The 27,998-nt window shown below is 39.5% G+C and overlaps 2 protein-coding genes across 8 annotated transcripts in view; one reads left to right on the top strand and one right to left on the bottom strand.

Annotated features, from left to right (window-relative positions):
* Position 1: 1 nt before the first annotated feature.
* znf148 (zinc finger protein 148) lies at positions 2–11,084 on the bottom strand. Of its 5 annotated transcripts, none has more exons than XM_040028315.1 (7): positions 10,962–11,084; positions 7,911–8,287; positions 6,902–7,027; positions 6,683–6,806; positions 6,455–6,538; positions 6,242–6,360; positions 2–4,841 (listed from the first exon to the last, which is right to left on the bottom strand). In XM_040028315.1, exons 2-7 carry the CDS (start codon positions 8,262–8,264, stop codon positions 3,216–3,218), a joined length of 2,433 nt encoding a protein of 810 aa, XP_039884249.1. In that variant the 5' UTR covers positions 8,265–8,287; positions 10,962–11,084; the 3' UTR covers positions 2–3,215. The 5 variants fall into 5 exon arrangements, with proteins under 5 accessions (XP_039884249.1, XP_039884253.1, XP_039884250.1 ...); XM_040028319.1 differs by having other exon boundaries at positions 7,971–8,287; XM_040028316.1 differs by having other exon boundaries at positions 10,966–11,054.
* Positions 11,085–11,838: 754 nt separating this feature from the next.
* Positions 11,839–27,998, top strand: part of LOC120731348 (dehydrogenase/reductase SDR family member on chromosome X-like) — a 48,822-nt gene continuing 32,662 nt past the window's right edge. For 2 of the 3 annotated variants that reach the window (XM_040028359.1, XM_040028357.1), the window contains exon 1: positions 24,615–26,501. In XM_040028359.1, the coding sequence (XP_039884293.1) occupies positions 26,396–26,501 (106 nt within the window). In that variant the 5' untranslated portion in view covers positions 24,615–26,395. Of the gene's footprint in view, positions 12,619–24,614; positions 26,502–27,998 lie in introns of those variants that run through there. The other variant, XM_040028358.1, reaches the window with a different exon arrangement.

Below are 27,998 nucleotides of genomic sequence, written 5' to 3'. Positions count from 1 at the left end.
CAATCAAAAACAATTTAATCAGATTTGCAATATACAATGATTTGTAAGCAAAGTCTAATCATATGGGTTACTTGACTGAAAATAATCAGCTACAATTAAAGCTGCACATTATCCATAAAACAAGTTCACTTGACCCAACAAGTCAGAGACCATGCAGAATAAACCTAACGTAAGACCAACCTTACTGTGAAGCAAATTCTTTAAAATCAAGAAAAAGTTCAGATTCCCATCTGTATTTGAAAAACCTTGACACAAACGACTTATACAGAGATAAATGAGGGTAGCGAGAATGACTGCATATGATATACTGTACATATCAGTGCTTTAAATGACATGTTTCAAAAATAGCTTTTTATCAAAAAATTCTGATCTTTTTACACACACACACACACACACACACACACACACGCACGCACACAAATGAGATTTCTCTAGCTTATACAAGGACACTTATGGTCAGGTTACTGACAATAGTTAATTAAAAGGAAATATTCATCGTACTGCTCACATACTTCATTATTTCCAATAGGTTTCCACTTTAACTGAATTCAAAATTCAAAGAACTAAATGGGGTACAATTTACAAAACCATCATTTCTATCTGCACTGTGCTTTTAAAGATTGCTTACAATATAAAAAAAAAAAAAAAAAAGGGCAGCTAGTGAGGTATTTCAACCACACTATAACTTTTAAGTGATATTTTAACACAAATTCAAGACGCTAATAGCTGTTGAATGGAGGATTATTTCCACCACTAAGAACATTTTTCTTTTACTTTAAATATGTTGAAAAGGAATTTTATTTTAATATATCATACGGATGATAGTTATACAGTAAAACCCATCATAATGAACATTCACAAAAATCTAAATTCACTTTGATCAATCACCAATTAAACTGAAAATATAATATTGATACAGTGGTGAGATTTCTGCAAAAGCCACATTTTCTCAGGAAGATGGACCGTTTCATTATTGAATCTCATAAATGCTTAAAAACAAATTAACTTGCCAAATTCACTGACAAAAGTGTTTCTTGCACACGCCTTGTCTTTCTATGGACCAAAATAAAACCTAACAGTACTTCTCAGAGCATAAAAATATACAATGTATTTACAGCAGGATATCTTCTATACATTCTAGAGGGAATGATCATTGAGGAAGAATAAAGTATTCGATGATTAACGTGGTTCTGTGTGTCCCTGATTGTCAGAGGAGCTGTAACAAGAGGGAGCTCAACATTGGTTTCAAACCTAAACTGGATGGTGCACGAAAAACAAAAAGATAAAAACATCGTTTAACACAATAGCACCTAAGACGTGGACGACAATCAACAGTGTAATGAAGTACAGAAAAGACTTAACTCATTGCCACCCCCGTTTAAAACTGCATGGTTTCAACAACGCCCGTACAGATGAGTCTGACCAGAAAATTCCAGCAAATCAGTGATTATCAGCAAATCTAGACATCTACAACTTAAATCTGCACTTACACACATACTGGAGAAGAGTCCATGACACGTTAACTCCTCCCAACTACAGATAATATGTTGATTATTAAGTTTGGTGATATGTCTCTGCTAAAATTTTAAAAATAATACAATATTAAAAGGCAAAACTAAATAAAGCTCCCAGTTCTTAACGTATGAAGGTGTGAACATGTTGATAGCTTATGTGCTTGTCTGTATTGTGCAAGTGGAACTAGTAGCCTTAGAGCGTAGACCAAGTAGAAATAAATGCATTGTGCAGGAATGACTAAAGGAAATTGTAATATTTCTTTTAAAAGAAGGCACAAAATAATAAACTGCTCATTTTAATCAAATTCTCTTGAATACAAGGGATCGTGAACTTTAAGTTTGTTTCCCTTATAAGAGCTACGTCCTTTTAAGTGATCAAAGAAAGTGAATTAGTTTGAATTTCTACTTATACGAATTAAGTGGTTAGTTTCACTAATCTCTTAACAAAAAGTGACTTATACATACTGTGATAATCTAATATAAATGTACACGTGAAAAACGTCCAAACTGTGTGAACACAAAGCACAACCCTGAATCTTTATGCATTTTAACAACAGAAGCTAAGAATGATCCTGCAACCATTAAATGTGTGCAGCTATTTGATGGCCAAAACTTTTTTGTTTGGGGGAGAGGGGGGCATGGAGGAAAAAAAAACAAAACCCCAAAACATTTCCCAAATAGTGCAGTCAGTCTATCCTGCACGAGTCATGTTTGTAAAATCAGTGACCAGAAATCCAACCATTCCAAAAGGGAATACATTAATTCACATGATGTTAAATGTAATTTCATATACCTATTATTCAAATCTGCAAAATGGATAGCGAGCTCGATCCCAGGTAGCACAAACACAATCAGTCAAATCTATCCTGTACCGTTCATTACACACATCCTGCAGAAATACCCTTAATAGGTAACACAACTTTGTGTCACCGTGCATGTCAGCAGACAGTTTAACCGCTGGAATAAAGAAAAAAGCTCTAAGTGATATTTTTTGAAAAAAAAAACTAAACAAAGAGCAAGGGGAAGTAGCTAAAGCAAAAAAAAAAAAAAAAAAAAAAATCTACCACCGCCATGGGGGAAGGGGGCATGATTTTCGGGAGCAGGACAAACTTATGTGGCCCCAATTCATTTCAGCTCAGTTGAATCACAGATTTTGATCTTAAAATGCAGAAAAAAATTAACGCATTCATAAAGAAAAAGTATCAATAACAGTAGGTTTGTGCAGCTCTGGACCACCCAACCCCCAGTGCAGTTGAAAAACTCAGGGGGGGAGTGTACATAGATGCAAACTACATTTTAATAAGTCTAAATATTGCATTAAGCAGCAAGTGTGACTTGATCGTTAAGTGTGCAAGGCAAAATGATTGACACAAACATTAAAAATAATGGCAATGGAATTAGAGAATATTAATCTCCTGCATTACACTTTGGTCGCTTAATCTCATAATGTACATTCTGGAGGAAGTTTGACTTTTTTTCCAAAAGGGGAAATGCTAATTATAGTATGATTATCATTTTTCAGTATTCCTGTTTAAGAAGTTTAGAACGTAAAAACACAAAATTATAACTGCTTTACACAAAGAAAAAAAAAAGAAAGACCCCTCGTTTGCAGTGGGATTTGATTTGGCAAAAACACAGGAAAGACGAGATAAAGTGCCACAGAAATGATGAACAGAAATGAACGCTCCCGCCTCCATTTCTTCAGCCAAACGATTCACTGGTCGAAACGTCAGGGGATGAGTTCAGTTGAGACCTGGTCTCAGTGACTCGGACTAAAGGGAACTCTGAGAATTCTGTGCTGTGTCCTCGAACACTCACTTGTCCGTTGGCAACCGTAAACTGCGAGGAGGCTGCAGATCTTGATGTCTGGAAATGAGATTTGAAGTTCTGTTCAAAGGAGCTTATTTGAAAAGTCTGTAGTATCCCTTGTGAAGAGTCAGTCTTTTTTGAGGGCGAGACCTGCTCCAGAAAGTCCTCCTCAGCTGGGGACACCGCAGAGGGAGGGGTGGTCTCGTCGCCTGAAAAGGAAAACGAGTGCTGGGAGTCCCCGACCAGCAACCCATAGTGAGGTTTCTCTAAGGTGGACCTTAGTGGAGAGCTCATCCCTGATTTGAACCTGCTGGGGGAAGGAAACTGTTTCTCTGTGGAGAACAGAGGCTGTCCAGCTAGTGTGGGGTTTTCAGAGACCAAGCTGAGGCTCTGGCTGGTCAGGTAGCTGTCATTCTGACTGGTCCTCTCCAGTGCTTGCTGGAGAAATTTGGAGTATTCTTGCAAGAGACTCACTTTCTCTGCAGGCGGCTGAGCCTGAGCGCTGGATGTTCCGAGGCTCTCGACCGGACTGCTGTCAGAAACATCGGAGGAATTGATAGATATACTTGAGGTAACCTCTGTGTCAGCCACACTGAAAGAAATGTCTGATTGCCCATTGGCTTTGTTGGAGTAGTGGTCCAACAGTGTCTGAAGAACCTCATCAGGCAAAACATTCTTGTCATGAGGAGTCTTAATCTCTGTGTTCATGGGTTGGGGCTCCAGGATGGTGGCGGGAACAGTTTCGTCGATGACTGTTGACACCACAGTTTGTGTAACAGGTGGCTGAGAGGAGATGCTGCTCGTGTTCAGGCCATAATCCCGGCTGTTGTTAGCCATTGCAGCTTGAAGGTAACGTTTCTTCTTGAGAAACTGCATCGCGTCGTCATAGTTTGTGCTGCTGGCTGCTGGTTTGGTTTGTCCTCCTTGAAGAGTTTCAACTGACTCGAGTTCACTGTTGCCTTCTACGTCTAAGAGGCCTTGCTTGTCCACGATCTCAAAGGTGTACTGTGCCACCTTAGTATTTTCCTCAAAGGAGGGTAAAGTGGACAAGCAAGGAGGAGTTTGTTCAGTTGACTGCTTAAGACTCCGCTTGGGGACTTTCTTCAGAAGTAGCTTAGGAGAAGTTGTTTCTTCCGAAGAGACGTCGCCATCTTGGTGTTGGTTAGCCGTTTCTTCAGGAAGGTCCACAGAGTAGTCAGCAATCACGTACTCATGTTTGACTTTGGAGGACACAGCATATAGAGAAAGACTTCCCTTTTGCTCCTCTTTCTCTTCTGTTTCTACCACGGTAAAAGTGTGCCCTTCTGTCTGGGCAGTAGTGGAAGCTCCTGAACTCTTGTCTGTACACTTTTGGCGCTTTTTCTTGGGCAGTGAGCACTCTTTGGCAACAAAGGGGGGCCCTAAAGAGTCTGCTTCACGTAAAGGTCCGACTTTACCGGCAGTCTTGTTCGCCTTTCGCTCTCTGTTCTCGTGACACATTCTTCTGTGCTTTAAAACCCGGTCTGTTCTGGAAAAGTACTGCAGAAAGAGGACACAATGCATTTATTTTATACATGAACCTTCATTACTGGCTCTAATATTGAGTTCACAATTTTACTCTTCCTGTCTACTCTCTACACCCATAACGATCTTTAATATGAGCACTAGTGACAGTGTTTTCACACCAAATGTGTTTTTAATCACACAATCTTTTTAGGACGGCAAAAAAAGCTGAATGCCAAAAACACCATTTAACCAGACTAAGTTTTAAGCAGACTCTTTTTAGTCTAAAGGTCTTAAACACAGTACTTAGAGGTTTAATGCACTCAACAAATTCACAGAAGCTGAACTACTTAAAAAATATCTTGTGTAATAACTGTTTAGCAGGCATTCCTATCATTATAAGCAAATTGTTAACATGTCAGCAAAGAATTTTAGCCTGACTAAGCAATCAATGACAGTTTACACTGCAATATTTAGTGTTTGTATTCTTTTGTGATAAGTTAGTTCACAGAGTCAAAATAAAAGACAGAAGATCATCCTGTCTCTACCTGTGTTTTCTTGAAATAGGGTGGCATTTACACAGTGCATTTATAGTCTTACTGACCACTAAAAGCGCTTTACAATCCTCATCCTTTTTCAACACATATTCGTACATGTTTTATATTACAGCCAACCACTGTACCACAAACTATTCAAATACACAAATACATCCACACACAGGAGATCTTCACACTTGTAGTTCATCTGTTCAACTGATGAGTTTGATATGTTCACATATTCTGCTTTCTTTTCAAAGAAAATTACAAGCTAGTTCCAAATTAACTAAAACGCGATACTAAAAACTACGTGAGAATGATCAGTCCACTTACTGGCTAGAAACACAGGAAGGTGCTTAAGGTCTGGACAACTGGACTACACTAAAAAATTTACTCCTAAAGCCATGATTATACGAGATGGTCAAGTTGTCATCCCTATTATACTGTTTTGAAATCCACCTGAAGTTTGGGTTGCATGGAAATGGCAATATTGTACAGATTGTGTACTCTGCCACATCCCAGAATGCAAGAAGGTATTTAGCTAGAACCTCCCACTGACCACCCTTTTCAAAGGGTCTCGGTGTGGTTGTCAGCAGCCGAGCACACATCTTGACACCTGCACAAATGAACCGCACTAAGGGGGAAAATGAGCCAGAGCTCAATTTAAAGGGACCCCAGTGTCGTTGTGAAATAACCCAAAGAAAACTAGTTCACAAATTTCTTTTTCAAAGTTAGTGAACAGAAGACCAAAAAAACCCAACATTTTAATTCCCCTTTGTCCGAACCAAAATGACTGAACTAAAGGTTTGAAATAGACCTTTCATGTCTTTCTAATTAAAATATTTACCAATTTTGGAGCTTACGAATACACTAATTTACAAGCAATCAAAAGAATAGTACCTGGTGACAATAGTCACATTGGTAGGGCTTCTCTCCACTGTGAGTCCTTTTGTGCCTCTCCATGTGGTACTTCTGGATGAACCTCATCCCACACTCATCACAGCGAAAAGGCTTCTCACCTAGAGACAAGTATTTAAAAAGAAAAAAGTTCAGGCTAACATAGCAATAATTATAATAACAATTGAGAATTTTGCCAAACTGTTTGTTACTCACCGGTGTGGATCTTCTCATGTCTCTGGAGAAGATACTTCTGAATAAAGCGCATGTCACACTGGCTGCACTGAAACGGCTTCTCACCTAGGTTTTCAGTAACATATATGAAAACCAGTTGTTTTTAGTTTTTAGCTTCTTTTGATGACTAAAAGATCCCCTACTGTCAACATATCTAATTTCACAGCAACATGTTTTACATTTTTGTATACATGCCAGGCTTATTCATACCAGTGTGAATGAAGACATGCCTCTGTAGATGGTAGTTGGTTCTGAACGCAGCATTACAGTGAGTACAGACGTGACACTTGGGGTTTGGTATGCCCAATGAGCCATCGTCATTGATGCTGAGAATCTACAAAGGGGGTAAAAAAGAACACATGTAGTGTTGAATTTTCACAACCGTCCCTGGTATTTTAAAAATATAAAAATTCCACAGATGGAATTCACCTTTGCTGGTGATCGCTGCTTCCTTTTTTTCTTCTTGGGACACATTGTCAGATCCTTGATTGCCTTTTTGTCTTTCTTTATATAGACCGCTGGCTCAGACAACTTCAGCTCCTGCTTGATGCTCAACTGTAAAAGTAGGACCATAGTCATTTATACACTTGAATATCGCACATGACCTACTTTAAGGGCCACCCAGCCAGCTACCACTTTATCCAGGTCAGACAGGTGCAACTGGGCAAGCAGAGCATAATCAACCAATGTGAGGGCATCTCACCATACAGTTGCCTCAGGCATAAAATACCAGAGAGAAGCCTCAGCCCCTTACAACCCAGAACAGGCTGAGAGATTACATCTGCCAGGTGGCCAGGGACAGCGTTTTCAAATCCTCTGACTGGCATTTTAAAATGTATGTAGCCACTTTTCAGCTTTCTGAAAATAACCTGTCTGTAATAACTACAGGCAGACAAACAACACAAACCATACAATTCCAGCTCTTAAAGTTCCCAAGGAGAAGCAATGCTTTAAACCTGTCCCTCAGGGTGAATTCAGATTATCCTCATTATGCTGTATTCTTAGAATAGAAATTACTATTTTAAAGTTCACATTTGCTGCAAGTTTATTCTGATTCAGAAGATCAGAGTGTACAAATATATTGTTTCTGAATATGAACAAGTGGGTCAAAGTGACAGAAAAAAATTTAATTAAAATCTCTGTCATTCATTAAAAAAAACAAAACACTAATGCGAGCTCCCTATTTTTGACCAAATTTTAAGAAAATTCCGGCACCTAAAAATAACTAGTGTGAAAGTAGTTTGCAGTATTAGCAGCTACCTAACAGTACTTTTTGTGTGTTAAAAGAACTGATTGCACTGAACAGTCCAAAATGTCAGGCTAAGTCAACATAACATGCATAAAAGCAAACTCACTCTGATCAAGTGGAGATTGTAGATGCACTCACAGAAATGAGCTTATCAAAATCTGATCTACTTCTAAACCAGCGTGAACTCACTGGCATATGAAGCAAGCAGGGAAACTTATTCGTGAGTTTTAGGGGGAAATGCTCTCCCACCTCGGCTCCTCCCTCCTCTTCTCCTCCACCGCTATTCTTCGTCATCTCCTCCTGCATCATCAGCTGCTCTGGAGGGACCAGGTCGTGAGTGACCAGCGAGCTTCGAGTCAAGTCCTCGTCGTCGTCTTCGTCGTCGTCATCCTCGGCCAGCAGAGGGTGGTTAGCCAGCGATCGTTCCCCGAGTGTCATCACCACCAGTCCTCCTCCGCTGCCCAGGCCAACTCTCCCTCCTCCGTCTATTCCTCCGCTGCTGCACTTCAGCAGCATGCCTTCCAGTTTGTCCTCAGTGTTCATCTTACATAGAGTAGCTCTTGAGTCTATAACATAAAAACAAAGAAACACTGTTACAAAAAAACAAATGTAAAATGTACAAATTGAGTAAAATGTATTTAAACTCCCCCAAAAAGGGACATAATATAACTGTAAACTATCATGGATGAAATAATTATATTCACCAAGATCCCTTTTGTGGCCATGAAGGCTCACTTTCCCAAGCATGGATTAAGTCTATTTACAGATTAGAACTTGCTGCATGTGAGTAACTTTTAACTGAGTTTCCCATAAGTCATGGTTACTTATTTTTAAACGAGCAAATCGGCAGCTCTTTTCAATCCCCACAACACTGAACCAAAAATAAATATGAAAGAATATAAAAATAAACACCCATGGTGGTATGAAGCCTGGCAACCAACAAAACGAGCTTTAGGGCCCCATTTATAAAACATATAAAACTATCTTAAGTATGCTTAAAGAGAAAAACCTGTTAAAAACAAAACCTTACCACGCACAGAAGTGACCATACCTCAAATCTTAAGTCTAGACTGGAGCGATTTTCAAAGCCACTGGTGTACTTTACAGTTCTGTAATTCTATCCAACCCCAGTCAGTGCAGGAGCAACACATTTCCAGGCTGCTTGTTTGGATTCCTCCACCCGCTATTTAGTCCACTGGATAATATTTGTTGTCTGGATTCACTCTCCTTAACCACCACTATGAGCCTGTTCTCCAAAGAGTTTGCTTTTACCTTTTGCTTCACGGCTATCTCTGATATTTGTAATAGGAGACCCCCCCAGGCCACTGCTGGTAATTTAAGCTGACTTCAGTTTCATAGATTACAGAAGAAAATGAGTTATTTATGGGTTTATTAGAAACTGCTTAAGCAAGGCTTTTTGTGTTAAGCATCTTTTATGAATCAGACATAAGTTCACTATTAGGAATGATCCAAAAAAATCAACATTAATTTAAAAAACATTTTTGCATATTAAGCCTGAGGATAGGTAGCAAAACTGTTGTTCTACATAGTCACTTATATTTCAGATCCCACTGGTTTTTATTCACTAAAAAACACACACACGCCTAACCAAGCTCTTTAAAAGTAACAGCTACCTCACCAAATTTAAGACTTATGACCTTAAATTTAATTAAGAAGAGCGATTGTGTGTGTGTGTGTGTGTGTGGGGGGGGGGGGGGGGTGGTGTCTGACTACCTTAAAAAAACGTGTATTTCCAATTGCGGAGTGAAACTATGAAACCATGAGAAGAAAGATTTACACTACACCACGAACAATAGACTATTTAAATCTAAAAACATAAAGAAAAGTCTTGCATACCAAGTCAGATAAGCTGTATCTTTACTGATCTGTAGAAATTGGCCAGTTTAGCGTCTCAGTTCAAAGTTGTTGTGCTTATTTTCTGTCTCTTTTGTTTCTGAGCATGTGAACACATGAAGCATGCCGCCGTCTGTATGTTTACATGCTTGTGTTTTGACGTGCACAGGTACGCTTGCATTCTGGCCTTCTTCCTCCATTTTTTTTTTTGCCTTCATGCAAGTGTAGCAGTTATGATTGTATATATTCTAATTTAAACTCTAAACTCTGTTTTCTAATGTTTTAAAAGAACTACAAGTATATGTAAAGTGATAAACCTAAACCGTCAAACCATAAGATAGGCATATTTCTTACAAACACAGCTACATATCGAGAATAGATTATTTCAATCAGCCACCACAGTACATTATACTGTTGTATTACGCCGATGTTGCCTATATTCGGAGTTACATTGCTCTCTGATTAGATGGCTGACTAACGTGAAAATCACTTGAGCTCAACCTGGCAAAAAGCTAGCTACCGCTGGACTTGTGGACCGTTTGGTTACAGGTTTGACGCTGTTCCTAACACAAACTGAACAATGAAACAACGGGGCCGATAAATATCTGTCAGGGTTTTAACACACACTGACAGCCACTTAGTACCATATGCAAACGCACTCTCTGTGTCGGTTTGGTTAAGTGGCTTTAAGTCGCTTGCTAGATAGGCAGCAAGCTAGCTAGCTAGCTAGCTGCGCTCGTCAAACCTCAAAAACATTCATAACAACAGCAGGAGAAAACACAGGAAGACAGGCGACGGCGTCTTCAAATTAAAAGCTTCCTCAACGCTTTAAGTAAACAATACCGGAACAGGCTTTTAAGCATTTACCATTCTCATTGAAAAACAAACTGTGTAGTTCGTCTGAACCTTACGAACTCGTATTTTTCCACAACCTTGCAATATAAAGCGCATTACTTGGGACTTTACCTTGAAGGCCCAGAACGGAAGTTCCAATATGCACGCACCTACTTCGCGAGCATTTACGGCCTATTTGAAGCTAGTGAGCTAACCACTAGCAATTTGCTGCAAACATTGGTCTTTCTCTTTTGATATAACATTCGTTTGCAACTGCATCTTCATAGCTGCGGTACCTCCTTATATGTGGCATTCAACAGCAAATTTAAGCTCACACTAAACGACACATGTGACACATAACACAACTTTCCCTTACTTATTAGCAGTGATAACTGGCTTTAGCTTCCTCAGCCACTCTGCTAAATAGGCCACAATCTTCACAAGCTAACGTTCGCTAACCACCTTGTTCTCTACCACGACAAACAATAATACGCGTGAGTAGTGCATATTTGATATGAAAATAATTGAAAACTTAATTTTATTTCTCCTTACCTACGCGTATTAAGCCCGTTTAGCTGTCATGATTCTTATCCAAGACTACAGTGCAGTGATAGTGTGCGGAATAATCAAATACACCATCATCAGGACATGGAAATTTAAATCTGTCGCCATCTAGTGGTGCACGGTGGTATTCGAGGTGAACGCTGCGCTTCTCATCATGCAACTGATAATGTCCTTTCGGTGCCCTACTTCTGCAGCCTAAATGTTCATCAGTGATGCCTTAATAGCCCAGTTATTTCTAGACTTTGATCCCATTATTGTTTTGCACCGTTTTTGGAAATGGCAACTTAAAATAAGCGCGCGTTTTTTTCAGTGATTTAATGTCTTTGAATCGCTTGGGTGGTGGGTAACCGTGATGATCTGATAGGAATATCATGCAGAAATACACGACCTTTTTCGGGGGTTATTAACTGTTGCTCACATTAAAAAGCTGTTTAATGCAGTCATCTCTTCTGTCATGTAGTGTTTGTATTTTCTGAATAAAACAGACTCCCAATTTCTTAACGTATATCGGTCATATAGGTTTAAACATGGATATCTTGCATTTTATGTGAGGAAAGGCGCATATCCTCTAGCCTTATCAGTTACGACCTTGTCTTAATTAGCCCAGATGGAGTATACGTGACAAGAGTTTTTGATGGCATTTGCACACCATCTTCTTTTTATTATAGGATTAATACTTATAAAAAGATGCGCAAGACGTACCAACCGCTTAGGCTAGTCTGATTAGTAATACAACAAAATAGGAATAAAGCGCGCATCAGGTGGAAATGGAAACATTAAAAATATAGAATTATATTTTAATCCTTGGACTGACAGCTTGGCCAAAAAGGGGGGTTCGAAGGGTCGTGATAAGATGATAGCCTGTCATCCCCAGCCATCTCACACATACGCATGCACACTCACACACGCCGCTGTGAGGAATACTAATCAACCTGTTTGCCGACAAGTGCAGCAGCTCGACGCGCAACTTAGCACTTTTCCATTCTGTGTCTGGAAACATCTGTGCGGGCTTTTATTTTATTGTATTGTATTGGTGAATTTCAAGTGTTTTTTGTTGTTGTTTTTTGCCGTCCTCTTTGCAGGAAGCGCGGGTGTTATCAGTCCAGTCTCACCTGTCGCTGCGTCTTCTGATGTGCGACAGGCAGTGAGGGAGTGTGGATCCGGGGAAATACAACCCACTGCTGTGCCGCTTCTAGCAAGGGAAGCCCCCACGCGTTGCGCGCCCGGATCGCTGGTAGAGAGGCTATTCGCGTGGCGGAGTGCGTGTGCATGCGCGTCAGGTTATAAATGTGTGTGCTTGAGCACGGCAAAGCCCCAGGCTCCATCCTCAACAGTTGCCACCGGAGCGGCGGAGAGGAGAGGAGGAGAGCGAGAGAGATAGCAGACTGAGTACGGACGGACGCGGAGCTCCACGCCGCTCTGCCCGGCTCTGCTCCTGACATGCAGTCGCTCATCTCTCCGGTGACCAAGGCCATCCTAGTAGCACTCTTCATCTTCGCCATTCTCCTCATTCTCTATGTGATCCTTTGGTACATTTGCAGAGACGTGGACTGCGACCACGGCATTTGAGGATTCCGTTAAAACGGAGTAACGGAAATATCACAATGGGTCGCACAGAGGAACCAACAGAGCCCAGGGTCATTTTGTAAGTCTGCTTGTCTTCCTTTTTGTCATTTGAGTTATACTCGTGTTGTATTTTTGCTTTTTTAATTCGTGGTTATCTGTGTATCTCTTGTGTCCGTGTCTGCGTGTGTACACGCGCGCATTCCTGTCGCGCGTAATGTTAAATGCGCTCTGGTTAAAAGGTGATGACCGGCGTGCGTCTCCACAGGCACCCGGTTATCCCGAGCCTTTAATGAGCAGAACCCCGGCTTCCTTTCTCCTCAACTTGACAGCGACCATTCATCAATAATCTCTTATGTATTGGAGACGCGCTCTTGGTACTGATGGGGAATTCTCAAAGGTGAAACAATGTCATTAGCGGGGGGGACATCGAACTGGTGTCAAACGGAACACGGAGCGTGCGCGCGTGTGTGGGATCGCAATGAGTGGAGTACGGAGACCGTCAGTGACATTGCGGTAAACTGCGTGGATGTTCCTTAAGGTCAGGAATAACAGTGTTTACCTCAGTTTCCCAGTATTGATTGCCCCCACTCCTCCTGCCGTATATCCGCAGCATTAGTTCATGTTCAGTTCATCCTGATCTCCGAGGATGCTTCACATTGGCATTTTACGTCCAACGAGATAACGGGATTATCTCCACTGGCTCCTGTGCGTCTTATTCCTAATCTGTCTAGTGCCATGTTTCTGCGTCCTTATCATATATGTTCCGCTAATTCTTTTACGCATAGCGCATTTTTTAATTCCCCCAGACAACTGTGAGCTTATTTCATTGTTCTATGGCCAGTCTTGGTTTAGGAAGGTGTACTGATATTTACTCTTACACCCACACACATAAATAAACACGCTGCAAATTGGCCAAGCACTTGTCCCTATTGCAGGCACCTTGGCCCCCCATGCATGCAGACTATCACATGCCCCATAAAGCTATTACACATGTGAGATGCCTGCCATTTTCACCATGGTCCAAAGCATTTTATGTTACCTTAACCAACATTCAACTGTGAAAATTAACACATTTTGGATGTTTCAAAGTGAAGGATTTGAAGGACACACCAAGGACATGTTGATTTTTTAAGTGTGAATGCATAGAGAAAGATTCGTGTTATTTATTTTTTCAATCACCTGCAGAGTAGAGTTGATTTGTTTTCTTCACATCTTTGCAACATAAATATATCTTACACATCCTGACACAACAAAAGGACAAAGAAAACGCATGACTTGATACTTTGAAATATAACAGAGCAGTGATTACTGAGAGATAATCGCTGACTGCAGCTGACACTCTAGTTTCGCCACTTGCTAGACCACATCACTATTTCTTCCATAAACACCACAGGGGATTAAAAAAAAAAGCCTGAGCATCTCCTCAGCCTAACTCACCAGGAAAGTGCAAGTTTAGGCTTAAAATTTTTAAACCTTCTTATTTTGAGCTACGGTTGCAACACTCTAGTATTTAAATATCCAAGAGCAGCCTAAATGCTGGATGCAGTCATGAGGAAGAAACCCCGCAGCCTCTTAAACTGTTGTGAGTGCTCTCCTGCGGAGAAAAGGAGAGTGGCTGGATGGCAGATGCCCTTTTTGACCGGACAACTAAATGATTTCTGCGAGCCAAAAGCAAATATGCAGCGAGCCTGTGACACCTCTCAACACACACACACGCACACACATATACGTGGCCACACACACAAGCTGAAAACGACAGCTCCGACTCTATCAGCTTCAGTAATGGCATAACAAGGGAAAGAGAAGGAATGGAAAGGTACTTATAATACCTGCTCCAGCTGTCTGTGTCTGTCTAAACTAGTGTCCTGGTTTGTGTATGTGTGTTTTAACACAGAAAGAAGGGTAAAAAAAAATGTTTGAGTGACTTTGTGCAGTTTTTTTTTTTTTTTGTAAAGGAAAATGGCTGCATGTGTGCATATGTGTGTGTGTGTCACAGCGTGGGAGGGGGTTAAACACTGACATGCTCCTGGTTGACAGATACAAAAAAAGTGGAGCAGGGAAGGCTCAGTGGTAGTCAGTGAGGGAGACAGGTTGTGTGTGTGTGTGTGTGTACAGTAGGAGTGCACACACATTCATGAGTATGAAATTCACTCAAGTTTATTGAAAATGTGTTCATTCATTGAATACATGTGTAAACTGTAATACTGTAGTGTGCCAACTGTGTAAGGGCATAAGCAGTTTATGTAGTGTGTTTGTGTGTGTGTGTGTCTGTGTTGGCAAATTGTTAAACAACCCTTATCATACACACTCTGATTATTAAAAAAAGAACAGAATCCTTCCTACATTGTCCAGCTGTTTCTTTAATGAGAATGAGATGAATCATAAGCATCATTTGGAAACAACACAGCAGATTAATACCAGTTTTGTTACACCTAAATTAAACAAATACACTGTAAGAGATGAAAATATATCATAACTCAATCCCTGATTTTTTTTTAAAAAATGTATCTTTGTGGTGACTGTATCAGCTGTTTTGTTTAAAATTTGTCAAATGTTCCTCACTAAGGTGTGTTTTTATTATCCTAGTCGATGTTCTCGGGTACACCAACACAGCAAACACTGATCTTGTTCTCTTCTGCTTCATTTTAATATTGAAATGGGAGAAGCAGCTAGCTCTCGAATATATTTTCCATTGTGTTTATCGTTCCCTTTTTAAAAACAGTCACTTTAGTATGGAAGCATCTTTCTCCATGAAAAAAACAAAGAGATAATAACCCGAAAGTTTGACTTCTGCCCCACTCCAAAAAAAAAAAGTTACTTTTTTTTCAGGGGCGGACACAACCTTCCGAGCTCCTGTTTAAATACAAAATTTTGGTTCATGTTATTGTTGCCACCTCTAAAAGTTCCAACCTCCATTGAGAGAAATATTGTTTTTCTCGTTATTCAGCATGTCAAAATAGTACTAAAGTCTACTGTTCTTATAGCCGCAAATGAAGGCAACTTGCTGTTCGGACGCAAAGTAATCAATGCTAAGATAGATAAAATGACACACACTCATCTGCTGTTCAGGAAATGTGAATGAATGTAACCTGAAAATGACAAGACACATTTGGAAACCGCAGCACCAAATAACAACATATTTTAAAATTATTACTCATCAGTAAAATTGAACATCTGAAACTTTTAGACTGCTTCATTATTTGTTTTATATTCAGTGATTCCATGTCTACAAAAACATTTTGCAACATTCAGCCTGGTCATAAATTAAATTTCACAAAAATCAGTTTTGTGAAATTCAATTTGTTCTGCACCAGTGAAAACCTCTGCAATTGAAAAGTGAAGGTAGCGCGCAAGTGCTAAAGACTGCAGTTCCTCAAATAACCACTTGAGGCTGGCTCCAAATCGAGTGCATTCATCAAGTCATTTTCCGTGGGTCATGCAGCAAGGTGCACTCTTGACAGGTTGCTAGACAAAGAACCATTCACACCTAAGACCAGTTCACCATTAATGCTAACATGCATGGACTGTGGGAGGAAGCCAGATTCCTGGAGAGAACCCACTCAGGAACACATAGAACATAGAAATTCCACACAGAAAGGCCCCAGCAGGTCAGTGGGTTGAAATTCAGGATCTTCTTGCGAACAACCACGCTGAATCTCTGTTACACTTTTCTTTAAATTCTACTGAGACTTGGCTGATTAGGGGTGCTGTTACGTTGAGTGACAAACAGATGGTCTTTCATCATTTGTTTAAAGGCTTGGCCAGTGTGTGTGTGTGTGTGTGTTTTAAATTTAGCATCTCTTCTGTTATAAACTGTGAACCATGGCTGCACCTTTTAAACCAAGCACTCCAGCCGTGTTTGCATCACCTGTACCCAGGTCAGTTAGACTATAAAAAAGGTAATCTTCTTCTTCTTCTCTTTGTTTGCATATTAATTTTTTAAGGAGGACGTCGACAAAGATGGAAAGGATTCGTTCAGCCTGCTTGAATTTTAATACGTTTTGATAGATCCAGGTTCAATTGAGATTGAAGTTATGAAATATGTAGGGATAAAAGTAAATTATTGAAACTTGAAGAGAAGAAGGGATTTGTTAACATATTCAAGCCTCACAATGTGCGCAAATTGTATATGACAAAGTGTGTGTGTGTGTTGCTGCAGACATGTAAAAAAAAAACTCTTCAGCCCTGCATAATACTCCCCCCCATAAATATAGTATGCAGACCAGATGACCAGATCATAAATATGAATGTAAATAGTCAGAATTTTTTTATCTGGGATGGAAAAATGTGGTGTTTGTCAAAGAGCACAGAAGCTGACTTTGAAAGAACTGGTCTTTGTTTTGAGATCATCTGATTTTTAGAAAAATGTAAAACCTTCATGTTTGGGTCATGAAATTACCAAGTTACATTTAAAAATTAAAAAGCTAACAAACTGCTTTGACTTGAAATTACTTTAAGGTGAATGCTTTAACAAATGTGACATGGGTGTGTGTGTTTATGCGTGTGCGTGTGTCTATCTCATTAACCCTCGAGTGAATCCATCCATTCACACAGACACTAATACATACCCCATAGCGATGCGGTCACTGAAGTGAAATGAGTTTAATTAACTTCATGACATCAAAAATAAAACATTTTGTGGTTGTTAAGTTGCGATGTTACCTTGAGGTTTTGTTGGTTTTGGTCATGCTATATAGTTTGGTAATAATGAGAATATCTCATATAAAAATGCTTCGACTTTAATCAAATCCTGACTGTCTCACCAAAGGCTACAAAAAAAAAAAAAGAAGAAGTTTAATAAAGGTTTTTTAAATACAGATTAAAATTTAAAACTGGAATCACAATCTCAAGTCAAATATACTAAAGATGTTTTGATGTAGAACAGGGGATGGCAAACTCCACAGAGCTGATTTTAAGCAATTCTTGACACCAAAAATCTTTATGGAGCAGCAAAATGTGTTTGAGTCTTATAATAACTTATTTAAGCTATTTGTTATGTATTTCTAGTGTTTAAATAACATTTTTACTTGGTATAACCAGAGAAGTTTAACTTTTCGGGTTAAATAAAGTGCATTTCTCTTATTTTACCTTAATGAGGGTGATAACCTAGTAAATATAAATATGTGTCTTTTAATGTTATTAATGGGTGTAATTTAAAAATAAAAAATAAAAAATAATATAGCTCTCAATATAGTCAATGTAAACAAAAATGTGTTCAATTTGATTTGAATTAATGTTCAGCAACAGAATCCATAGTATTATGAACCATCAATGCATTGCAGGGTAGGTTCAGCAAAATTAAGGGGATAAGTCCTTTTTTTTTCAGAGTCACATTGAGTCACTGGAGATAGGAAAAAAAAGAGCGACATATGGCTCTGGAACAGCAAATATGAGACCCCAGAGTTACTGTACTGTTTTTATCTTAGTTTGTCCAACTGAAATTATAGAGAAAGTCTTTTTTTAATGTCCTGTGCATTAAGCTGTATATTGCAGTAGCATCAACGGTTCATTATTGCTAAGGATGTGCTTACAAAACCAAAAAAAGAAGTTAGTAATGAGACAGAAAACATGCTCCTCTTTGAGAAATGATTAGTTGCTTCACTCGTGTGCCATCTTATTATTCACTGCCATCAGTACAAGGCTGTATGTCTGGGACATCCTGTGGAATATCATATTTGTGACGCTGGGTCATCCTGAGACAGCTTCAGCTGTCTGAGGGCAAGTACTTTGTTTTCAGGTTAAGATTTCCATAGGGGTTAATTTTAGGAGGGACAAAGTATTAAAACTAATCTCAGCATTTTTTTGCCTGTGTGAGTGAACGCTGTAGAGCCGGGGTGAGAAACTGGGACTTTTGTCGAGGGCTGCGCCAAGAAGTTGAACTCAGTTCGGCTCAATTTTAAATTTATTTCTTTTTAAACTGTATAAACTGCAACTGCCAAGAGTAGATGTTACAATTAAGCCCTAATTGTGGCCTCTTGGGAAAATTAATTGCCCTCCCCTACTGCTCATTCCTGAGCATCTTTTTACGATGATCTCACTGTAAAAGGGGAGATTCCTCATTGTGAAGGTCTACAACTAAAATTGTAGACCTTCAGAAATTGGCTCTCAGAAATAATGCAGATGCACTGGAACACGCATACACACACACACACACACACACACACACACACACACACACACACACACACACACACACACACACACACACACACACCTCAAAGCCATAAAAATAGATTGTGAGTGACTCAGCCGTTATGTAAAGTCCATCTCTGATAGGGCCGCCTGGGGCTGTTTATGTCAGTTTAGCTTGACGGCACTAGAGCTGAGGTGACACATGTCTGCTGTGTCCGAGCTTCAACACACATTCACAGAGCCACACACACGCGCACGCACACTTTTCCCAGAACATACGTGTGATCCTCTCAGTCTTCTTTCCTCTCTGCATTCCCCAGCGTGTGTCCCCCAATGGACAAGGATGTGATATAGTCAGCGTAATGGACTCCCCGCAGCCCAAACAGACTACGTTATTAGCATTTTAGCGCAGACTGGGACGGAAACACCACGTTAGACATGATTCATATCCACCATTCCTCTGGTCAGTTAGGCAGCTCAATCAGGACTGGTAAACATTAGCAACTGTGGATTTAAATCTAGAGTATGACTGTAGATTAACTTGATTTTGTTTTTATTAAACATCAAATCAGATTCCGCCACAGAAAATATGTTATACTGGGAATTTGATTATATATTTATCAACTGTACTGGTCCCCTATGAGAAAACCTGGGCGGTCTTAATTATAGTGAGACATTTTAATCAGCTTCCATCTATGTTTCCTTCCTTATTATCCTGGGTGTGAATATAGACCTTTACACTGGTGCAGAGAGTTTTGTATCCTCAGCAAAGTGTGCAATGAGTGTTTGGGGAGGTCACATTTAAAGATCCGAATTTATCTGAAAGTTCTGCTGACCAGCCATAAACACATAATCATAAACACAATTGTTGAGAGTAGTAATGGCCTCTTGTCACCATCCCCATTCCTTATCCTCACGCCACCACACCTTTTGCTTACTGTATCTTTGCTTTAATGATTCCCATCCACTCTTAGACATTAGGAAAAACGGGTTTGCATGTAATGATGGTTGGACCCCAAATGCAGATTCGCAAGAAGGCAGGGATCAAATGAGAACCTTTATTAAAGCCATTTGAGTAGTCTGAAAGGCTACAAAATAACAAAGTCAGGTAACAGTAGGACATGCCAAAGAACCAAAACAATTTGAGGGTGGCAGAATGGAAACAACTTGGGAACTACACACAGCTGAACTACATCTGATAACAACACTCTGGGAGGTAAATTTGGCAAAAAGATACATGACTATCAAAATAACACAGGAAGTAACGAAACAGAGAGTATCTCACTATATACGGGGAACAAGGAATGTAACGTGAACTGATAGGAGGAATACCACAAACACAACTGTAACTGCAATAAACAAGTACAAAGCTGAAAATGCAAAAAGTAAGAATCAGACTGAATGTAAGTAATGATAAACAGAGCTTAAGACTTTTAAAAAAACCAATGAGCCAGGACCATTCCTGGATTATTTGTGATAACATTTGACCCTACTTCAGGCACATTTCCTTTTACATATCTGTACATTTTCAACATTTAAAATGTCTTTTAAAAAGGGTTAGACATACAGGAAAGCAAATACGCACTGTGATATCTTCTAAATGACCTAAAAAAATACCAAACAGTTATTCAGATCCCATTTCACAATGCTAGACCGGACTGCTTGACCGAGCTGAAGTGGGGTTTTGGGGTTTAACAGAGGGGTAGCTGACGCCCTTGAAGCCAAGAAAGCAGTACACATAAACATCCTTGAAGGTTTTCCGTGTTCACATAATCCTGGAGTGTGAGACAGGAAGAGAAAAAAGCCGAGAGAGAGCGAGAGATGAAAGAGTCTCCTCGTATCCCGTCTCATTGACAACAGCAACAGAAAGAGAGGCACACACTGACTCACAGACTGTTAAATTGAATGTGTTAAATACTGTGTGTGTGTGTCTGTCTCGCTGTGTGTGTGTGTGTGTGAGTGTTCGGTGTACAGAGTTAATGACAGTCTTAATTGGTGCAGGCAAATATCCCTCCCACTGTTCCTCATTCTACATCTACTAATAGAAAGACATTCACTCCCTTAAGACAGTTAGCAATAATGGTGGTGGGATGTATTTGATAAACATGAATGTGCGCACACACACATATACACAGATTTTTGTCTCTTGCATTCTGATGAACTCATTGTGCACATCTTGCATGCATTATTAACATCTTTACACGTAAGCCTCCACAGCCAAAACACGCAGTATAGACTCTTACATATTTTGAAAGACTGCCCTCGGTTCCACCTTTTAGGCAGGTACCATAAATGGAGGGATTGCTTGGCCCAAGTTTAATTTGGGAAGTTGTTGAAAGCTTGTGAGATAGGATGGTTTTAGAGTTATGCTTATCTTTCCTGGAAACTGGAAAGAGTTATAGTTCAAGTTATTATACGGTCAAGTTATCATGTGAGAGGAATTTACTCTAATGCTGATCAGCTGTCTGAAGCTTGTTGAAGTTCAGCATGTTGTTTGAAACATGCTAAAAATGAGCGATTGAACAGACAATGATTTGACCTGTCTTTTCCTGATTATTTAGCCATCCAGCTATGGTCATGTTGGTGATCCAGTAATGAAAACGCAAAAGATTTTAGGACACAGTCAACTTTTGAGTTATTATTAAAGACATTGAAATGCATGTAAAACAGAGTGAGTGTCAATATTCCAAAAAATGTTCTACATCTAATGTGAAGCCAGGTAGTTGGTATATGATGTCTGTAGATCCACTGCAAACAAGTGCAAAAATCTCAGGTTTCACTTTCATGTTTACAAGCTGGCCTTTGGCTTTTCTCCCCATAGAAAACCTGTAGTGGCTACAGTTGAAGTGACACAGCTATTACCAATTCTGCCCACATAGTCTACTGCCTTTTCCCATCCATAGCTCACAGGACACATTTGGCCATCCGTGGAGGGGTTCTCCTTCTGAATTGCCTCTCCTGGGGTTTCTTTTCATTTTTCCTTGTTAGTTACAATAAAAGTGTTTCTTTCAGTAAGTTTTTTCGTGTCTTCATAGGGAGCTGAGGCTGGGTTGGAAGCCCACGCTGCTGTGCCCTTTGAGACACGCTGGGCTCTGCAAACAACCGCAAACAAGTGGGGTAAAGCACTAAGATCTAAACATTAAATGAGAACCTTCACAGACATTAAATGTTAAAGTACTGAACTCAAAGACAGGGATAGTTTAACACTTTAGAAAGTACACTTATGTGCTTCCTTGTCAAGAGATTTACAACTCTCATATTTTTCTAAGCAACATCATTTGAAGCTGGGCATAAAAGTCAATATATATTTTTACACTGTACACAGTTTATGCATATATTGAAAAAACAAATCGGTGTTAATTAGAGAAAACCTATAGATCTGAGTGCTCCAGCTCAGTTTCTAATCCTTATGCATCCTTATCACAACCTTCTATTAAAAGTTACTTTCAGCTGCTTTCTTATTCACAAAGGGCTGCCACAGCAGGTAGCATGTTTGATTTGGCAGATTTTTACATAACCCCCAAAGGGATTTGTGTCTTTTGTCTTGCTCGAATCAAACCCAGGATCCTTCACTTGTTAGGGAAACCGCTACACTACAGTCACACCTATTAACTGTGGAAAAATAGTATGCAAAACATTGCCCCTAAAAACACACTCAGGTTTAGTATTAAATTAAGTGCACTTTCCAGTTTTACCAGAAATTTGATGTGACTGGTTCCTTCTCTCCTTTCACAAAACATGACACCAAGAACACACCAATAGAAATATGCTGTGAACTGGTCAGCAGAAGACAGACGCATATTTTCTGCTATTTAAACAAACTCAAGAATAAGTATACATAGACCTGTGCTTTAGTTTGCAAGACAAGCAGTTCCCCTTGGATTTGTCTGTCTTTTTTTCTTTTTTCTGCATATACATGTACACGTGTCATTACAGGCTTTACACCCTGCAGCTCTGGATAAGTCTACGCTTTGAATCTAACCTGGATTGTCTGCCTCTCGCATGGCAAAGACTTCTGAGGAAAAGCTACAAAAGAGGCAGCTCAAAGCCAGAGAAAAAGCTAACATCAATTCACACAAGCTGTTGCACTCCGGAGCCCAAATTGCCCATGACACACCCAGAAAATTCCCTTTCTTCACAATATGACACTTCACCTCCCATCTCTCGTGGGTAGCAGTTGATCAGGAACAAATACAAGCAGGGGAGTAGAGTGTTAAGGAAGAGCGCATCGAATCAGTATATGAAAACAGTTAGGGCCATTTTCTGCTAAAAATATCCAATACCATCTTCTTACCCAGAATAAGTCTATGAAAAAAATGAAATAAAAACTGCATTTTAACTAGCACACACACATGCACCACACACACACACACACATAGACAGATCCCGCAGAGCTGTTGTCAGCCTGGATTTACAAAATAAGACAAGTTGGGCTTTGCAGGCAGCCAGTGGTTGTCATCAAGACTAGGTGACTGTTAGTTGGAGCTATTTTGACGCTGTTCACATGTTATTTGCTTCACACACCCTCCTGTCACGTATTGTTCCCAACATGTCTCGCGTGCGTTCAAACGTATGTGGGAATTTTTGTGCGCGTGTGCGACTGTGTATTCATGTGTCTGCCTGATTTCCCATCATCCCAAATAATCATCCCACAGTCATGCGTGAGATGCGATTTCCGTTAAACAATAGCAGGCCGGCTCGCCTTACTGACCCACAACCTCTCAGGCTGCGGGTGAACAAACACTCGTATGTGCGCACAACTCATCCTCTCAGCTTGAATTCACAGCAACACATGCACTTTTGACTACACACACAGCCTCCGCAGCTCAGCCTCCATCAGGCTAGTGGTGATGACACAGTTTCTTTATGTTGATGCTCATTTAACTGCCTTCCTGAGCTGACTTTAATAACCGAGGCCAACTGCATGTCACTGCAGCAGTAGCCTTAACCACTGCATACTGGGCAAGAAGCGAACAAATACTAATGATTTTCCTGCCAAGAGGGAAAAAAAGGGAAGTTATTGTGAATGCCCCAGACCTGTCTTTAACACAAATGGTTGTAATTTTATTGAAATGAGGGACAGACTGGTTGGCCTACTTTGAGTGCCAGTGATGATTCAGCTCACACTGTTAGCCTGTCCGTCACTGTAGTGGGTAATCTGTTCAGATGTGTAGATTATAGATGAAAATGGGCAGTCATTTATGTTTTTAAAGAAACTTTAATTTCACCTTTTGGGACAACCACTCAATCCTGGGTGGTATTTGTCAGTCAGGTGTCAATCAAATACTACACTTTTTCTAACAAATTATTAGATTTACACAAACAGTGTTCTTTCCACTTCAGAAGTAGAGAAATTGCATAGTCCATTACAAGGAGAAATCTTGTGTTAAAATTCTATGGAAGTAAAATTACAAGTCTGCTTGTAAAAATATTATCTATGACACATTTAGAGTATTATTGTCTGTCACATTATAAAAATGATCGTGCCCCTCTGCCATCACCTCCTAACCGTATATTCAGCTGGGACATGTGGTTTGGTGAGAGTAGTCCTGATAAAAAGACAGGAGTGGATGTGGCAGAGGTGGAGATGCTCAGAGTCTCTACTGGGGATTAGAAAAGAGTATATCAGACATCAATATAGTGGACAAATATACTGTTGAAGATATTGCTGAAAATGGAGCTGCCAGGCAGGAGGAAAACAGGAAGACCACAAAGAAGATCCGTGGATAGTGAAGGAGGACATCCTGAGGGTTAGTGGGGTCAGAGGAGGATTTTCAGTTCAATTCAGTTCAATAAATTTTAATTATATAGCGCCAAATCACAAGCACGGTCGCATCAGGGTGCATAATACTGTAAGGTAAAGACTCTAATATATACAATATTTCCCACCCCCCACCCCCAACAAACAGACAATCCCCTATGAGCAAGCACTTTGTTGACAATGGCAAGGAAAAACTCCTTTTTAACAGGAAGAAACCGTCGGCAGAACCAGGCTCAGGGAGGGGCAGCCATCTGCCGCAACAGGGTGGGGGTGAGGATGCTAGGGATCGGGTGAGATGGAAGCAGATGATCCAATGTGGAGACTTTGAAAAGGAGAAGCCAGAAAAAGAAAAAGAACACATGAGGTTTTCAATATCGCTGCATTTTACTGTTGTGGTCACACTGGAGCCAGGCTTGAGGAAAAAAAATCAGACAAATAAAGAATGATTAAAGGTTAAGAATAAATAAAAACAAGAGTAAATAAAAACATTTTGCAAGAAATTAACCTCCAGTTTTCACCTAACTATTTGGGATATTATAAGAATGTTTGAAAAAACCCCATAAGGGAATTGTGGGGTTAATTTACACCATAATAGAATGAAGTTGCCATTGTTGAACCATGTATGAAACACTTATTTAGAAGAATGAAGGTGCAGAAAAGTCAAAATGTAATACCCCTCTGAGGTCACGGGGTCTCAGGGAGGATACATTTATTTTTTAAACTCTAATCTTTTGTCTCAGACAAAAAAAAAAAGTCACAAGGAATCATTTATTTAAGCTTTAATAATTCATTATGTCATCATGCTTTGTGTCGTTGTCCTCTATATTTGATAGCTGCTTAAATAAGTTGGTGCTTGTGACCTCTAAGTATCACACAAACTCAGAATCACTGTACTCCATAGTGGCAGGTGACACAAAATGTCGGTGAAACTCATCCGATAATGTCTGAAAATATCTTCTTGACATTTGATTCTCTGAGCCCAGTGAAATGGCCAAAGATGTTCAGTATCTGCTGTAAGCAGGGGGTATTGGTCCTGATTAGAAGTCATGGGGTGTCACACAAAAGTGCCAGTAGCTTATCTCTAGAAGTGGAAAAATAATTTCTCTGAAGCTGTAATCCTCACTATCATGATAGGTGCTATAAATATTTATGAGAAATTATGATGACTAATTTATTAAATCATAAATTCATACAGCCTGTTAGTGTGCAGCCAACTTCAGTTATATCATAGTTTGTCACCTATCTAAAATAAATAAAATACCATATTTTGATTCTTTTTTAGTTAGTGCAATCAGGATTTTCACAGCTGAATTCCTACATTTCACCATCACAGCAGCCGCCAATAAAAGTAGGCTGGTGTGGAATCAAGCGATCCCTTGGGAAGAAAAACTGACAGGCAGACCAGAATTCACTGTTAGTTCAGACTAACCCTGCTCTAGAAACTTGTTCTTTTAAGTGTAACTTGGGAAATTATTTATCAGAATACTATGTGTCATCCCTCAGTTGATTTTTATCGCGTGTGACCTGGCTGGCAGCAGTTAATCAGGGAGTCAGTGAGCTGAAGGGTGCAATATGCTGGATCTACAGATAAGGATCATACGGCACATCAAGCAGCCAAGGAGCAGCGACGAGAACGTGTCCCCTCCATCATACACTTATTTCAGCTTTACAGCCATGTGACAGATGACTTTAAGGGATCATGATTTCAAATAGAGGCTCTACGGGGAAAAAATCTTTTGAAAAGTCAAGATTTTAAAAATAGATATGTCAGAGAATTGTTAGTCGTCTAATTTAGTAATCTAAAAATGGAACATGAGTTGTTAGAAGATGTGTTAAGGAAGGAAGCGATGTTGGACAACTTCATATTGGAACGCGTCCCACAGACGTAACTGCGTTGTGGTGGTTTGCTCTGCCTCTGCACTGACGGCTCTTTCGGATACCAGCGTTACACATCCTCGCAGAGATGTTGTCTGCTTTTTGGTGTCATCTTCTGCCAGCTATAAAGCTTTACCTGCTTGGTTTAAAGGTGCTTTTGCTTCAACTGCTAAACGGACCTTTGAGGCTGCCAGGTCGGTTTAACTTTAGCTTACGTTAGTTTGACAAGTTGTAATTCAGTTGTAAGTGACAGCATGGGCAACCAAGTTGTAACCAATGAACGTGGGTGCATTATAGTCAGCACGGGTTATCATTTGTTCATTAGTACATGTAGCGGTCATTTACTATGTTGCACTTGCACATGTTAACACGATGCTAGGTATGTTAGCTAGTTTGTGTTAAGCTCAAAACATTAGCGAAAAAAATGATCATCTGTCGTCTTGTTTTTGCCGAATTTAGCCGAATAATTAACGATTGCGTAGAACATCAGCGTGTCCTTTCCAAAGTTTCTACGATTGCCACCAAGCTTTGTGAGGTTAAATGTGCACTTTTCATAATGCTGTCTGGGCTAGTCCGCTCGTCGCCCAGAGACAGCGCAACTTAATTTTGTTGCAGACACCTGGTTAACTACACCAAAACTATAACCATGTTTTTATTTTAGGATGATGATGATGATGATGATGATGATGATTATTAGTATTATTATTATTATTATTGTCTTACTGAAATAAAAACAAAAAAGAGACGTCAGAAATAACCCAAACTGAAATTATATTGCTAACTTAGAAAAATAACTAGAATAAAAAAATTAAAAAAAATACATTGTTTTTTAAAAAATAATTTATTTATCTAATTTATTTTTGTTCTTTTTCAATGTGGTTAACATAAGCTCGGGAGGCACTGGTGCAATGATTTATTCAGACTCAGCTTTCTGAATGAGTTCTGAAAACTTATTGCTCTGGATAAATACTGCTCACTGCACAATAAATAAAAACTAACACTGAAACCATTAAAATTTACTTAAAACTGAACATTTTTAAAAACTCAAACTAAACTGCAAAGTGCCAGAATTGTGATACAAACCTGATGTTTTAGTGATACAGCATATGCAGACCCTTCTTTGCAGTCAGTTTCACCTAGCAAGAAACAGCAACCTCCAGAAACCACTGCCGACCAATCCAGAAATACATATTTTCCCCAGCATCTAGTGGTTGTATCACATCCAATGTGGCAGACTCTTCCAGTCTTCTTGAAAATTGACAGGAAAGGGTATAGGAAGAACTCATATGTTCTCTGGAATATGAACTGTAACTACATAATATATCATATGTTACTAGGGGAGTATAAGGTGAACAATATCTGCTGTCAGTTGTTTTCTGATATTTAACTCTGTTAATTTGAGTGTTATATCAGTGTTTCGTGTTTCTGATTAAAATAAATCAAAATCTGATGGCTTTCACACATTTCATAAAATGCTTTTTTTTTTTTTTAATTTATTGAACTTTTCTTCTATTTTGCATTTAATTAAGGTCCCTTTCTGTTATTATTTTGTTGCTACTGAACCCATAAAGTAACTTTAGTAATGAAAGAAAGTAAAGAAAACTTGTTATTCAGTACAATGGAAATAAAAATAAAAAAATTCTACAAAAAGCCCATGTGTTTTTTACTGAGTTGTCATCTATAGAAACATC

The sequence above is a fragment of the Simochromis diagramma genome, unplaced genomic scaffold (assembly GCF_900408965.1).
Source record: "Simochromis diagramma unplaced genomic scaffold, fSimDia1.1 OVJJ01000343.1, whole genome shotgun sequence".
In the NCBI taxonomy this organism is placed as follows: Eukaryota; Metazoa; Chordata; class Actinopteri; order Cichliformes; family Cichlidae; genus Simochromis; species Simochromis diagramma.
Note: the sequence above shows the minus strand (reverse complement) of the source record. Positions and strands in the feature narration are given on the sequence as shown.